This window comes from Cryptomeria japonica, chromosome 8 (genome assembly GCF_030272615.1).
Source record: "Cryptomeria japonica chromosome 8, Sugi_1.0, whole genome shotgun sequence".
In the NCBI taxonomy this organism is placed as follows: domain Eukaryota; kingdom Viridiplantae; phylum Streptophyta; class Pinopsida; order Cupressales; family Cupressaceae; genus Cryptomeria; species Cryptomeria japonica.
In genome coordinates this window covers 184,189,164-184,203,291 of record NC_081412.1, presented here as the reverse complement: position 1 = coordinate 184,203,291, position 14,128 = coordinate 184,189,164, and the positions used below count along the sequence as shown (strand labels likewise).

The window sequence follows — 14,128 nt, the reverse complement described above, 5'->3', positions numbered from 1 at the left end:
ATTGTAGGTTGTGTCTCAAGTACACCCATTCCTGTCAAGCTATGATTTAACCATATCACTTTTTAGGCTAGTTCACTTGCAACATGATATTTTGCTTCTGTGGAAGAGCAAGCAACAACTGTTCGGTTTTTACTCCCTCCTGATGTCAGTCCAAATCCCAAAAGGAAAACAGAGCCCAAATTAGGCTTTCATTAATCCAAACAATAGAGAGTCCTTCAAAACTGGGTTCTCTCACAATACCATCCATATTTGCATTCTGTTTGAATCTTTAGATGCACTTGTAATGGCACTTTGCACACTTGGTGGCAGGTCTACAACTGCAGTACAAATACTACAGATTACTGCTGGAAGTCTTATTGGATTATCCAACCTCTTCCATACAACTCTTCTTATGATTTTATAGGGCAGGATTCAAATGCTCTGATACCAAAATGAAGTTGGGAAACAATGAGTGATTTGATTATTCAAGGTAGAATGAATATATACAAAGGAAAGTTAGTCAAAAGAATAACTGACCACGCTAGGCATTCCCAACCATGTAATATTCCCACTAATTTTTTTTGGTTTTTTTAGAGCAATATCACAATCACCAATCACCCGTTAGGGTTAGAATAATGAAAACTGAACAACTGGAAAGAACCCTACACTTTTTGATCACCGAGAGCCCACATTGGGAGGGTGAGAGCATACGGTAGCAGGGGATCGCTAGAGATAAACTGCTGAATTGCTGAAAATACAATACAGGTGGCAAGCCAGCCCCTTCCGCTTATCCAACGGGAAAGCAAGGAACTTGGTAGTAAACCAGCCAAGAGAACAACACTGCAAACACAAATCACTCGACCACAATATTTCAGCGGGAGGACTGAATTACAAAACTACTCAACTCAACCCCTTATGCAGTGGGGGACTGAATTACAAAATATCAGATATAGGCGGCAAGCCAGCCTCTTCCACTTCTCAGTGGGATATGAAGATTACAATGCAGAACAGTTAGTAGTACTACTACTTAACCTTACAATAGAGAGGAAAGTGAGAGTAGAAGTGTATTGCTGAACACAAGAGATAATGATCATCAAACTAATTCAACACAAAAACAACAGGCTGGAAATGCATAACCAGCAACCCATAAACTCACTAAGCTGCTCAGATCTCACTCAAATCTCTCTCAATTCACTCCAAATCACTTCGAAACCAACAGTAGACAAGCAACAACTAAGAACAATCCAAAATAGAGCTACCAAACACTTCAAAACACCTTGCATGCATACCAATGCACTCACCAAAACCCACTCCTAGCTAGGATATTTCGATTTGCAATATAAAATTCAAAACTCAGAATATGGTGCTACATACTTACAAGATGTATCGTCAACAACAAGAAGACAGATTGAGCCAGTAACCAAAATGATTAGTCGCTCAGGTAGGGAGGTATGATTGAAAACTTGCTTCAGCCACAAGGAAACCAGCAACTCCAGAAATCACTCCACACTTAGAAAAATACTAAAATATGCACTAAAAATGTCATAGAATACATCACACAGCTAGGTACTATATCTCAAGTACGAAACTTGAAATACTAGGGAGTTGCACTCCGAAGCTTCAAAGTTCATACACCAATCCAACAACATAACGATGCAATTTTTCAAGATCGTAAAATGAGAGCCCAAGGCTCATATTTATAACTCCAAAGCTCCCCCAAATTCAAATGCAAATGACGCCCAAACTCAACTCAAACTCCATTTCATTTCAAGTCTCCTCCAACATGGCGCCCACTTCCCCTCTTCCTAGGCAAGTTCGAACTTTGCCTTTGGTGGCGTTTTCTTTTTGCAATATTAAAATTATAAAACAAGAGATGTTTTATCCTTCCAAATTGCCACCAAATAATACACCATTTGACTTAGGAAAATAACACATGGATATCAAATAATTATTTTTCCCTAAGTCATCCTCAATACATTTAATTAGTAAATACAAATATTTAAATATTAAACCTTAGACAAGGAAATAATATTTAATTAAATCACCTATGACTCCTATACTGATCATCAACAAAACCAGGATGAAGCTGAGTAAAGAAGACCATAGAATTGCTGCAGGATCAAAACCTTGTCCACTGCCAAAAATAGAAATGCTCCATACTGCCACTTACTAAAAATAGTAAGTCATGAATTACTACTCCGAAAAACATGATCTTCGCACCCAGTGACAGATCATGGAAAGTTCAATAAGACAACATCATCCAAACAGCCAACCCCTAACTTACTAAAAATAGTAAATTCTCACTTCACCAACGTTTGAAACCCTAATTCTTCATTCCACATAGTCTATGGGTCTCTGGAATAGGCCAATGGACCACTGAAAGCACAACATTGAGAAGGGGACATTACAAACTACCAAACTACCTTATGTTAATAATAATAATGTATTATTATAATATCATTTATATAATGATGTAATAGATTATTTTGTATATGAATTATAGTATTCCAACAGACATTGTTTCTATTGTATTATTTTATTCTAGAATCTAAACTTAAACATTTTCTAAAAGTCTAGCATATTTTGGTAACTGCAGTCTTCTTTTAGTGACTCACTGTCAGGTAAACAAAATTTCCTTATTTTTTTTAATTTGTTTTACATATAGCAAGGACTCTTCTTTACACGTCTACTTGAAAATGCTTCCGTTCAGAAATTTTATGTCTTAAGGATCTATGGTACTTCTAATTTTCTTTGCCTTGTACATCTATGTTTATCAGATTGATGATGTAAAACAGGAACAGAAGACTTATCATAAGTGGATATGTGCCTTTTATATATTACTGGCTAAATAGGATTTTCTTTGATGCATGGACAGTGGTGAATTAAATTAAATGGCTAGTTAATAGAGATATCATCAAGGCGGTCCAATTGTTTTGTGTTAATTATTGGTTGTAAATTTACGTTAATTCCAGGATATCTACCGCATCAAGCTCCCAGGTAATGCTAACCTTGGTGAAGGGAAGCCAGAAAACCAAAACCATGCCATTATTTTCACTCGTGGTGAAGGTCTCCAAGCAATTGATATGAATCAGGTATACTTACATCTAAATATTATATAATATTTACTTTTCGGGCTATAATCTTATGCGATATCTAATTTAGTGTGGCTTATCTGCTTATCTTATACTGCAGGACAACTATCTTGAAGAAGCTTTCAAAATGAGAAATTTGTTGGATGAATTTCTTGAAGACCATGGGGTACGGCCCCCAACAATTCTTGGTCTTAGAGAACACATCTTTACTGGCAGGTGTGTTAAAAGAAGGCTTTTATTCAGAAGGATCAAAGCATGGAATCTGTGCCTATTGTATGGTGAATTATAAGTTGAAAATGTGTGTTCTTGATATGCAGATAGTGTAATCAAAATAATGAATAACAACATGACATACAGCTTACATCCAAATAGAGATAAATAAATTATTTTTTTATTGTGAACAAGGATTGTGCTATTGTTTGGTGCAGTGTGTCATCACTTGCTTGGTTTATGTCAAATCAAGAGACTAGTTTTGTTACCATTGGACAGCGGCTGCTGGCAAATCCACTTAAGTAAGATATCTATACTTCTCTCTTTAATTCCAATGGAATGTTTATCTAATGGTGTGAAACATTTGTTGGTTATGAGATGAATGCTAAAGTCAGTTTACAAAGGTCTGGAAATGTAGATTTTTCCAGATGCTTGGTATCTTAATTTCATGGATTGCAGAAACCTTATCTTTACTGTATTAAATTTCTTGTTTATTAATAGTAAATACAATTGATATCCTGAATGCTGCATTTAACATGTGTTGGTACAATTTATACTTTGACTGTTTTTCTGATAAATAGCATATTCACGAGTGAATTGATTGATACTGAAAATGGAAAATTATTAAAATAATCACCGATAATTCTCCAAATAATTGCAGGAAAACATCTAGAAGTCAATAATGGAATAAGTTTCTGTAGATGTTGAAAGCCTAAGAGTTTTTGGACTACCTTACCTAAGGATTTGTAAAAATGAACTACAGTGGGGTGGCTATAGGTAAACCTATTTACGTTGGAGTTAGCAGAGTTTGTAGAGATACAGTTGCCAACCCACCTTACTTTATGATCTAGATGCTTGCAAAGAAACAAACAAGTAGGCAGAATAATTTGCAATGCTCAAGGAGCTTTGATCATATCAATACAACTATGAGCTGAATCATGGTGTCCAATGCTATTATTGAAGCTAAATGATAGTCAAGTTAGGAGATGTCTTAGGTACAAGAGACAAGTATTGGGGTAGAGACAGCATAAAGGAACGTTATTTAACTACTCAGAAATCATATGTACTTAGTGCTATTGTTACATCTATAACATACAGTTTAGTACAACTAGCAAGTGCCATCAATTATCCATCTTTCCCATTTCAATCAATTGATAAAACTTGTGATATTGGGTTTACTGTTTAGAAACATGCTGATACGAGGGCCATGCAAGGTCATTGTTTTGGTTTGGTTTGCATATTATTGGTGAATGACATAAGACTATTGTCTTATCTTTTGTAACATACAAACTTTGGCACGAAGGTCTAGAGTTCCATAAAATTACTATTCATTGAAAATCTAAGTGCCAGCAGAACTTATTTAGAAGTTTTTACAAAGTTTTGCAATGGAAATAATAAAACAGCTAACTACAACTTCTACATTGAATAGTTTTCTTGTGCACAAAGCAATCTTATTATACAATCTTGGTCCACAAATTGAGTTTCCAAGTCAGGAAATCTTCAAATTGATTTTTGGTAAGGATAGTTATCAAACAAAAATATACCTTATAGAAAGTCTTTGAAAAATGGCTGATCTATAACTAAATCTTCTAAAAGTTGATTTTCTAGAATTTGATTATCTTCCAAACAATAGTGATGGCTTAAAATAGCACTAGCTATAACTAGCTTTTGTTAAAATTAGCCATTTTGATACTTGGCTCCTAGTGATGATTTTGACGAAGCTCTTCCATCTTTACTATGGCACATCCTTTGAATAAGTCTTCAAACCCTAATGGCCATTGATGACTCACCAAACAATCTTGGTGAATTGAATCTAACTTCTCTTCTTTGCTGATTTTTCTGAAGCCAAAAATTGCGACTTTGGATGTTTTAAAACCTAGGCATCCAAAAAATTGCTGTTTTGTGATTGAAAATGGCAAAAACTGCTGCAACAGCCGCTGAAATGATTGTCACAAAACTTCCACCCAAACCATTTTTAATGTTCTAAAAATCAGCAACCATTGATGCCGAATACCTGCTCAAATCTGTTGTAGGGGTTGGGAGTAAATGCTGATCTAATAAAAACGTAAGGCAACTCAAAAATCCTGCTATTACTACTCACCAAACCCTCATGGAGGTTGGTGGAAACAAGTCATCAAACTCTTGACAAAAGTTAAGACCCATAATGTAGAGGAATGAGAAGAGGTGTGTTAGAATGGTAGAGCCAGCATAAATAAAGTGAAATCAAGTCATTGCTGCAGATAGAGATATAATAAAATATGAAATATTATTGATTCAATAGGATGATTTGCATTGGCTTTAATAGCCTTATTTTTCCTTTGCAAAACGAACTTATAGGAGTTAACTACCCAACCTACTAATTAACCTAACTTGGTTTATTAAATGCAAATCTTATTTATTAAAACCCCCCCCTTAAGGTTTACATTATGAATATAAAAAGAGCAAAAATGTATTAGCGTTGGCCTAAACTTCCTAGTCTAGGAAAATGTTTGGAATCTCCAACTCTTCATCAACATCAACCTAAACTTCCTGGCCTAGGCAAATGTCTTGAATCTCCAACTCTTCATCAACATCAACTTGAACTTCTCGATCCAGGCAAATATCTAATTATCCAACAATACCTGTGAATCAAGACATACTCCATTAACCACAAGCATACCATTCCTCTTGGTGAATTGAGACAAATTCTATCATCCATAGTAACACATCTCCAAAATTATGAACTAAGACAAACTCAATGATCCATAGATATCACCCTGGTGTCTGTAGATTGAGACAAACTCAATTATCTGCGAACAAAAACAACTGTTGTTTAGTACTTAAGGTGAGGTTGGTAAACTCACGGATAAACAGAGATATCCCACGTACCAACCATTCATGTAACAAAACATTCATATATATATCAAAGCATGAATAACAATAATAAAACAGTTATAACAGAAGAATGATATCTTTATTGAATTCTCAAAATATGCTAGTACAATACCATCCTTGCCCAGGTTCCATCCACACCATATATAGACTCGACGGTTGGCCAAGTTGCCAACCGTCACTAACTACCAACTACCCCATGGGAATCTCTCGGCGACTCAAACATAACAAAACATAAACACCCAAATCAACTGCAAACTAACATGTGTTATTGACCCCTAACATCAACACCACCCCCCCCCCCAAAAAAAAAAGTAGTCGTCTTCCAAACGACTAAGACAATAGGAGCTGGAATAACAACAAAAAACTAAGACTAAGAAGGGGGAGGAGACGTCCCTATGGTGGTCGAAGAAGAAGGATGTTGCCTTGTGTGGAGTCTGAGGTTCTTCTCTGCTATCAGTTGCTATTCTCGTGCCTTCTTCACCATGTGTGCGGCCTCCAACAGTTTTTTTTTCCCTTCTGCTCCATCCGTAGAGTAAGCTCAGCCACTTGTGTTGCCAGTACCTGTACCTCCTCCTTCTGCATGCTGCATCGGGCCTCATAAGTAGTCACCTTTGTTTCTAGCTCAGTCCTCAGGTTCTTCTCCACTGCAGCTAACTTTGCCTGCTTATCCCCTTCCTTCTCCAGTTTTGCTGCATACAACCGTTGGGTCTGCTGCTCTATCTGACTCTATCGCATTTGTAGGTAGACATCCCGAAAAGATCCTTCCATACTGCGCAAGGTGGCGCCCAAGGTGCCCACTCCCTCCACCAGTCGCATGTGCGTCCACTCTTGTACCATCTCCGACGTACTACTGTCTGGCCACCCCTAGGGCTCAAAGTGGTGTGCAAACTCGCCCACACATCTGGAAGTCATGAAGTGGCATAGCTTCTCAGCATCAATGGAGTTGTCGGCATCCATCTGCCCAGTCAATTGTGCCATTCCACGTGCTATATCTGAAATCCCTTGTAGCTCCCCAAAGAGCCGCTAGAGCGAGCCTGCTCGATCGCTACGGTCTAGTGGAGTGAGGTGAAGACCTGCCAGTAGTCCTCCGGACCCGCTCTCCCCAACATTGATGATCTTCGGGCTCTATCCACCACTTCCTGTTGCTCTATTTTGCTCCTTAGCATACATCCTCTCATCCCGATCTGTGATAGGGGTGGTCCTATGCTGTGTCTGGCTCCGTCCAATTGCCATGGTGTGTGGTGAAGGCGAGGGGGGAGGGTGAGATGTGAGTGCAAACTGCCCTAGCCACCCATCTAGAGATTCATCTATATCCCTCATCAATCAGTGTATCTGGTACTGCCAACTCCTCTAGATCATCTCTCGTCATCGGTACATCCCCCGACTCATCTCTCCTTACTGGTACCGTACTAGTATCTGTCGTGCCAATACCCGCCATACCAATACTGATCTCCTGTACGATTGCTTCTTCTTTCTTTGGTACGACCGTCTCTTGAACTATTCCATCCGAACTATGTTGTACGACCTCCTCTGCCATCGTACGGTCTGCCATACTCTTGCCACCTAGGTCACTACCCATACGATCAGGGCTACAGGTACACTCTGCGGCTGGTACAACTTGTGACTCAAGTACAACCAGACTGATTTGCAGCAATGACACCCGTCATCGTGCCGGTGGTTCTCCTTCATCAATTCTCCGGAACAACACCTCTACTGGTCTTACGTCCCCTACGAGACTGGTCACTATAAGTGCTTCGTATGGTACCAAGTGTGCTGAAGAGGACAATTTTAGGGTTGTAACTTTCACCCGTGTACTTTTCCACTGTGCTCGCAGCCCTCCATGTTGCTCTTCCACCTCCCCTTCCTGTTGCTGTGATTCCGCTTCCCCTTCATCCTCTCTTGCGGTGTGTGGTGCCATACGGAATCCCTCATCTCCACTCTCCTGCTCCTCACTTTCTTCGGCCGCCTCCTCGAAATCCTCGGTACTGTTGTGATCTTCAACTTCAACGAACACGTCTATCTTCCTCTTTGCCGGCTGCGTGGTGCCACCAAACGTGTCCAGATGGGCATAATAGTACATGGACGACTTATTAGGTTCCACCCTTCCGCGTGGTTCGAAAGTCCCCCACATCTTTGGCGGTAATTGCATGCGTACGACATCCAGGAATAGGCTGATGGTGTGGTGGCACATGTAAAATGTCTTGTGTCCTAGCTTGAGGAAATCATGAATCCTCTCAGCTAAAAGCTGCCCCCAGTTGTAAATTTTGCCGCACATGATGTGCGGCAAAATTTACAACTGGGGGCAGCTTTTAGTCTACCTGTGCTTTCCTAAGGGAGTCCTTTATCACATGGTCGGGAGAGGTTTCCTCCCACCAAGTACGACATTCGCTGCCAGTCACGCTCTCAAAGGCTACATTCTCAGCAGTGATTTCCTTTGAATCCTTCTGCACTTTTGGCCTGATTTTGGCCTCTTCGTGCTACTGTTGGTTGGGTCTATAGCGGTCATGGTTGCACTGTAACTGCTTTGCCCTGTCTTCCTGTTTTTGTCTAGTCCTTGACCCTTATTATAACAGTCTGCAAGTGCGACCCGCCAATTTGTACGTATCATTGGATCAACTGCTGCACCGTACGGATTAGTTCGTACACTTCCCTTCCCTGACAGTACGACCTCTTCAACCTGCGCCAACTCTGCACTTAGCTTTGCACGAATGGCACAAATTTCAGTACTAATGCCTTCGAACTTTTTATGCAATTCCTCTCGGCGTTGGCAAACCGTACGGCCTCCTTTCTTCTGCTCGTACGATATTCTTTTCGCTTGTTTTGACCACTGTACGATATCGTACGGAATTCCAACCTTGTACGGATTGCCTTTTGTTTGCCGTATGTCGTGATGCGTACCAATCTCCTCATACGGATTTCAATGTATGCTGTACAGATTGCCTTGTGTTTGTCGTACGCTGTATGGTGTGGGTTGACACAAAATGTATGACTTTGGCGTGTTCGTCGTACGCTGTACGATGTTTTGCTCTGTGATCGCCATACGGTGTTTTGCGTGGTATCTCGCTCTGTTGTCGTGGTCGCCGTACGGTGTTTTATTTTGTGCTTTCTCTTCCGTACGCCGCTGTACGGTGTGCTTGCTTTGTGCTTTTTCTTCTATAGCTATTGTACGGTGTGCTTGCTTTGTGCTTTTTCTTCTGTAGCCACTGTACGGTGTGTTTGCCCCGTGCTTTTGTACGGATCAAATGGTGTGCACTGCGTCCTTTGTTCCTCCATTCTTGCAATCCATATGCTGTACGGACTCCACTTGCTTGCTATGTGTGTTGGCCGTACGACCTTTCCTACACTCTCCTTTTCTTTTTTGCCGATTTTGCTTCCGCTGTCTTGACTTTGCCTGTGCGTTGTGTACAAATGGGCTCTGTAGGGGTTTATATAATCTTTTGACCTTTTCAGGGTTAGGGTTAAGCTCAAATATTTTATTCTTTTAATAAAATAATTGCCTCTTTATTAATTGTATTTTTCCTTTGCTTCTTTCCATAACTTTTGCCTTACACTTTAATTTTTTTATGCTTATAAACCCTGACCTTTTCATTTCTTCCACGTACTTTTCATTTCTAATTTTCAGTACCCCCTTCTTTAACAATTGTTTTAAAGTCTTCAGACAATAATATTTTTTAAATTCAACCTTTCGTACCTTCAATAAACTAAGGTATCTCGGGGTTTATTTCCGTCGTGCATCCGCCCCTTTCTAAACCTTCAGATAGCTTGTTGCCTTCTCAGATGCCTCCAAATTTTTTCACCCCCTTAGTTCCCTCTTTGCTGTACGAATGCCTGATTTTTTCTTTGTTGTTCCCTTGCTATGCGTTCTGTTTTCCTTCTGCTTTTTTTTAGCCTTTTGTTAGCATCTTCGCTTCCTGTGTTCCTTTTTACACCTGTGGAACCACCCTGGGACCTTACCCTTATCTCCAAATTGTGCAACCACGTACATACGTGTGGCATCGTCCTGTAGCATTCTTATGCACAACACATCCCCATGTACTCCAGGTCCCATATCTTGTCAACTAACGTAGCTTGTCCCACCCCCTTATACCGCCCGTCAATGTAGCAGTCTCTGTATTGTTGATACCATTTTACTTTTTCTCCGTCAACCTCCGGAGGTCCTGTGCGGGTTAGGGATCACCCGGTACAATGAATTTGGTCCGGCTTCCAATTCGCCTAGCTGGGAGTCGATGATGAATAGGTGTTCTGTTTTCAGCACCATCTTTAAGCAGGGACCTAGAGTTGTTTCGTACTCTTCTAAGTCAAGTTCTTTCTCCAGGTCTACAGGTTCCTCCTCTTTATTTACATTCTCAGCTTTCCTTCGGGCTTCGGCCTCTTCATCGATATCATATGCTACGTACCCTTCTTGAAGACCTTCATATGGGGCTCGCTTCTTCCAATGTCCTGAAATCCGTACCCATATAGCTGGATCCCCAAAATACGCGTTTGAGGTGCTTGTGGGTCTTGGGAACCGCAACACCTTCCACCCGCTTTGGCACAAGCCATTCTTCCATGGTTGCAAGAGGCTTTGCCCAATCTTCATCTCTCCAGTAGGGCTCCACTTTTACCACCGGGTCTTCGTCGACTTCCTTGCTTTGGCCAATGCTCCAGTTCCCTTTTGTAGTGTATCCCAGCATCTTAATCCCGATCACAGGTTTATTTCGTTCCTGGTAAACTTTCAGTTTCGAACCATTCACTGGGTCCCTGATTGGACTGTTATCCAAAGTGGATAGCTTCACCGCCCCGTTCTTGCCGACTTCTCTGATCTTATAGGGTTCGAGTCAACGAACTTTAAACTTCCCCGATCGAAGTTCGTTTCGACTGTTATACTTCAAAACCAACTGCCCCGGTTGGAAGTTGACCCGTGGTAGGTGCTTGTCAGGCCAACACTTCCACCGTCGCTGCGCTACCTCTGTTGCCCATTGTGCCATTACCCTCTGTTCGTCCAGTTTCACCAGGCCGTCAAGCCTTTCACTCAAGCTTTCTTCATCACCGAGTCTATTATCCACCGCCACCTGGAGGCTAGGTATGGTGTACTCAATAGGTACCACTGCCTCCTGGCCGTACATGAGTTGGAACGGGGTATGCCTAGTAGTGACCTTGTAGGTTGTGCGGTAAGCCCATAGTACGATTGGTAGTCTGTCCTCCCAGTCCTCCTATTCCACCCCACATGACTTATAAATTATTGATACCAATACCTTGTTGGTTGCTTTTACCTGTTGCTGGTGATTTGAAAACTCTATGGTCATGGTATGGATTACTTGGTTGACAAAGTGCACTCCCCTGTCACTGGTAATTTGAAGGGGTATCTCGTACCTAGTGACAATCTGTTCATACAAAAACCGTGCCGTACTTAGAGCCGTGTTATCTGGTAAGGCTTTGGCTTCTGCCCACTTAGTGAGGTATTCCGTAGCCACTACAATATATTTGCACCTGTGCATGCTACTTGGCTTCAAGGGTCCTACAAAGTCCAGACCCCACCGTTCGAATAGCTCCTGTGGTTGCAAGGGAAAGAGGGGCATGAAGTACCGCTTGAGTGGCTTTCCTGCACGTTGGCAAGTGTGACACCCGACCACCCACTCCCGGGCATCAGTGTAGAGTTGGCCTCCACAGACCAGCTAGAAGTACTTTCCTCGCAGTTGCATCTGGTCCCATGTGTTTGCCTGCTAACCCGTCATGTGCTTCCTTCAAAACAGTAGGGATTTCCTCCTCCATAACACATCTTCTCAGGATTTGATCGGGGCCGATTTTATATAACATTCCATTGATCAGCTGGAAAGTCTTACTCTTCAGTGCCAGCTTCTGCCGTTCCCCCGGGGACATCTCCTTTGGGAATGTGGAAGTAGAGAGGTACTGGCCGATCTTCTCGTTCCACGATGGTAGTACTGCAATCTGGAACAAGTGTGCATTTGGGAAGTCCTCGTTCACCCATTTGGCCAGTTCTCCTGATCTGATCCTTAATAGTTGGTCAGCTATCACGTGGGACTTACCTGGCCGCACAATATGGTGAAGGTGAATTCTTGCAATAGTAGTAGCCATCTACTTACCCGACCTTGGATGATTGGTTTATTTACCAAGTACATTAGTGCCTGATGGTCCACGTAAAATGTGAACGGCGTAGCCAACAGGTAGTGGCGAAACTTTTGTACCTCGTACACCATCCCGAGTGCCTCCCTCTCCGTTGTGTTGTAGTTTTGTTCAGCCCTTGACAAAAGTCGGTTGGCGAAAAAAACGGAGTGATCCAGTCCTTGCGTCCCTACTTGTGCAAGGGTAGCACCAATTGCGAAGTTGGAGGCATCAACGTGTATGTGAAACTCCTTATTCCAATCCGGGTACACCAGTATTGGTGTACTCACCAGCCAATTTTTCAATTCCTTGAAGGCTCCTTCTTGCTCCATACCCCATACGAACAACTCTCCCTTCCTTGTCAGCTTGTCTAGGGGCCAAGAGACTTGTGCAAAGCTTTTGATAAATCTCCGGTATTAGCCAACGTGGCCTAAGAATAACTTCACCCCTGTTACATTCGTCGGTTTCTCCATGTAATGGCGCTATAGTTGAATACCATATAATGCAACTAGAATGATTGATCAGTACTACTGAAACAATCTTACAAAGATAGAGATGCGAGAGAAGATAGAGTTAAGTACATATCTCAAGTATTCAATATCAAGTTCAAACAACAAAATCACTACTTGCTGTTCTGAAATCAGAGTCAATTATACACAAAACCAGCCACACCCAAATCCACTAAAATGCTCGTAACTTTCCCAAACTGAATGAAATCACGTCAAACCAAATGCAAATGAATAGCATAACTTAGGCAATTAGTTCAATACTTAAACACAGCAACTTGAGGGCCACGAGTGATGCACACAACCCAATGCAGATCTGGAAATGGTGCTATAGCTGAATACTTCGATTTGCAATCATAAATTGGAGAGTTCACCAAATGCCACATCAATCTAGAAGAACAATTGTCTCTCGAATACGCTTCTAATGAGCCTTCACCTAGAACGATGCACCCAACACGCAGATAGCTACGAACAAAACACACTTCCAGCCAACACACACCAGCAACTCCAAAAAAACGCAGCAGCACACAACTCTTCAAATACACACCCAATGCAATCCAAAGGGACACCAAGTAGTTAACAAATTCGAACCACAGCTAGGAGTGATGTCTCACACTCGAAACTGCAAAGAAAGATCTAGGAGGTTTTCACCCTAGAAGAAGTCTGGAGTCATTCCGACAGCATAACAATATATTTTCTCTAGATCCCAAATGAGAGGCCAAGCACTTGTATTTATAGATTTTTCCCTCTGAAATTCAAATGCAAATGGTGCCCAAAACCATTGAAATTCAATTTCATTTCATGTCATAGCCTTCCCTAGACATGGCGTTAATTTTCCAAAACTCCCTAGGCAAAGTTCGAACTTTTTCCTTGGTGACAACTTTGCAATATAAAATAATATAAACATGAAATATTTCATCTTTCTCAACGCTACCTTTTTAGTGCCATTGACCTAGGAAAAGGAATTAATATTTAATTAAATAACTATAACTCCAATACTGATTAATACCAAAATCAAGGATGAAGTTGTGCAATGAAGACCACCGAACTGTGTTGAGTCAGGACCCTATCCGAGATTGCTAAAAATAGAAATGCTCAACACAGCCACTTAGTAAAAATAGTAAGTCAAGAAATACTTCTCCGAAAAACATAATCTTTGCACCCAGAGAAAGAGCTTGGAAAACTTAGTAGAATTGCATCATCCAAACAGCCAAATCCTAACTTACTAAAAATAGTAAGTTCTAACTTCACCAAAGAATCAAATGCATGTTATGCCACCCTAGAGTTCCTAGAAAACCCAGAAGGAATCCATAAGAAGAATTGAAGAATTCCCTCCTGACAAACCCTAAAAAGCTCGTGCAGAAC

The 14,128-nt window shown here is 41.1% G+C and overlaps 1 protein-coding gene across 3 annotated transcripts in view; it reads left to right on the top strand.

Annotated features, from left to right (window-relative positions):
- The window catches only part of LOC131048354 (callose synthase 3), a 218,098-nt gene that overhangs the window by 184,781 nt on the left and 19,189 nt on the right, over positions 1-14,128 (top strand). For all 3 annotated transcript variants that reach the window (XM_057982289.2, XM_057982286.2, XM_057982287.2), the window contains exons 35-37: positions 2,952-3,071; positions 3,172-3,287; positions 3,500-3,583. In XM_057982289.2, coding sequence (XP_057838272.1) covers positions 2,952-3,071; positions 3,172-3,287; positions 3,500-3,583 — 320 coding nt within the window. The remainder of the gene's footprint in view (positions 1-2,951; positions 3,072-3,171; positions 3,288-3,499; positions 3,584-14,128) is intronic.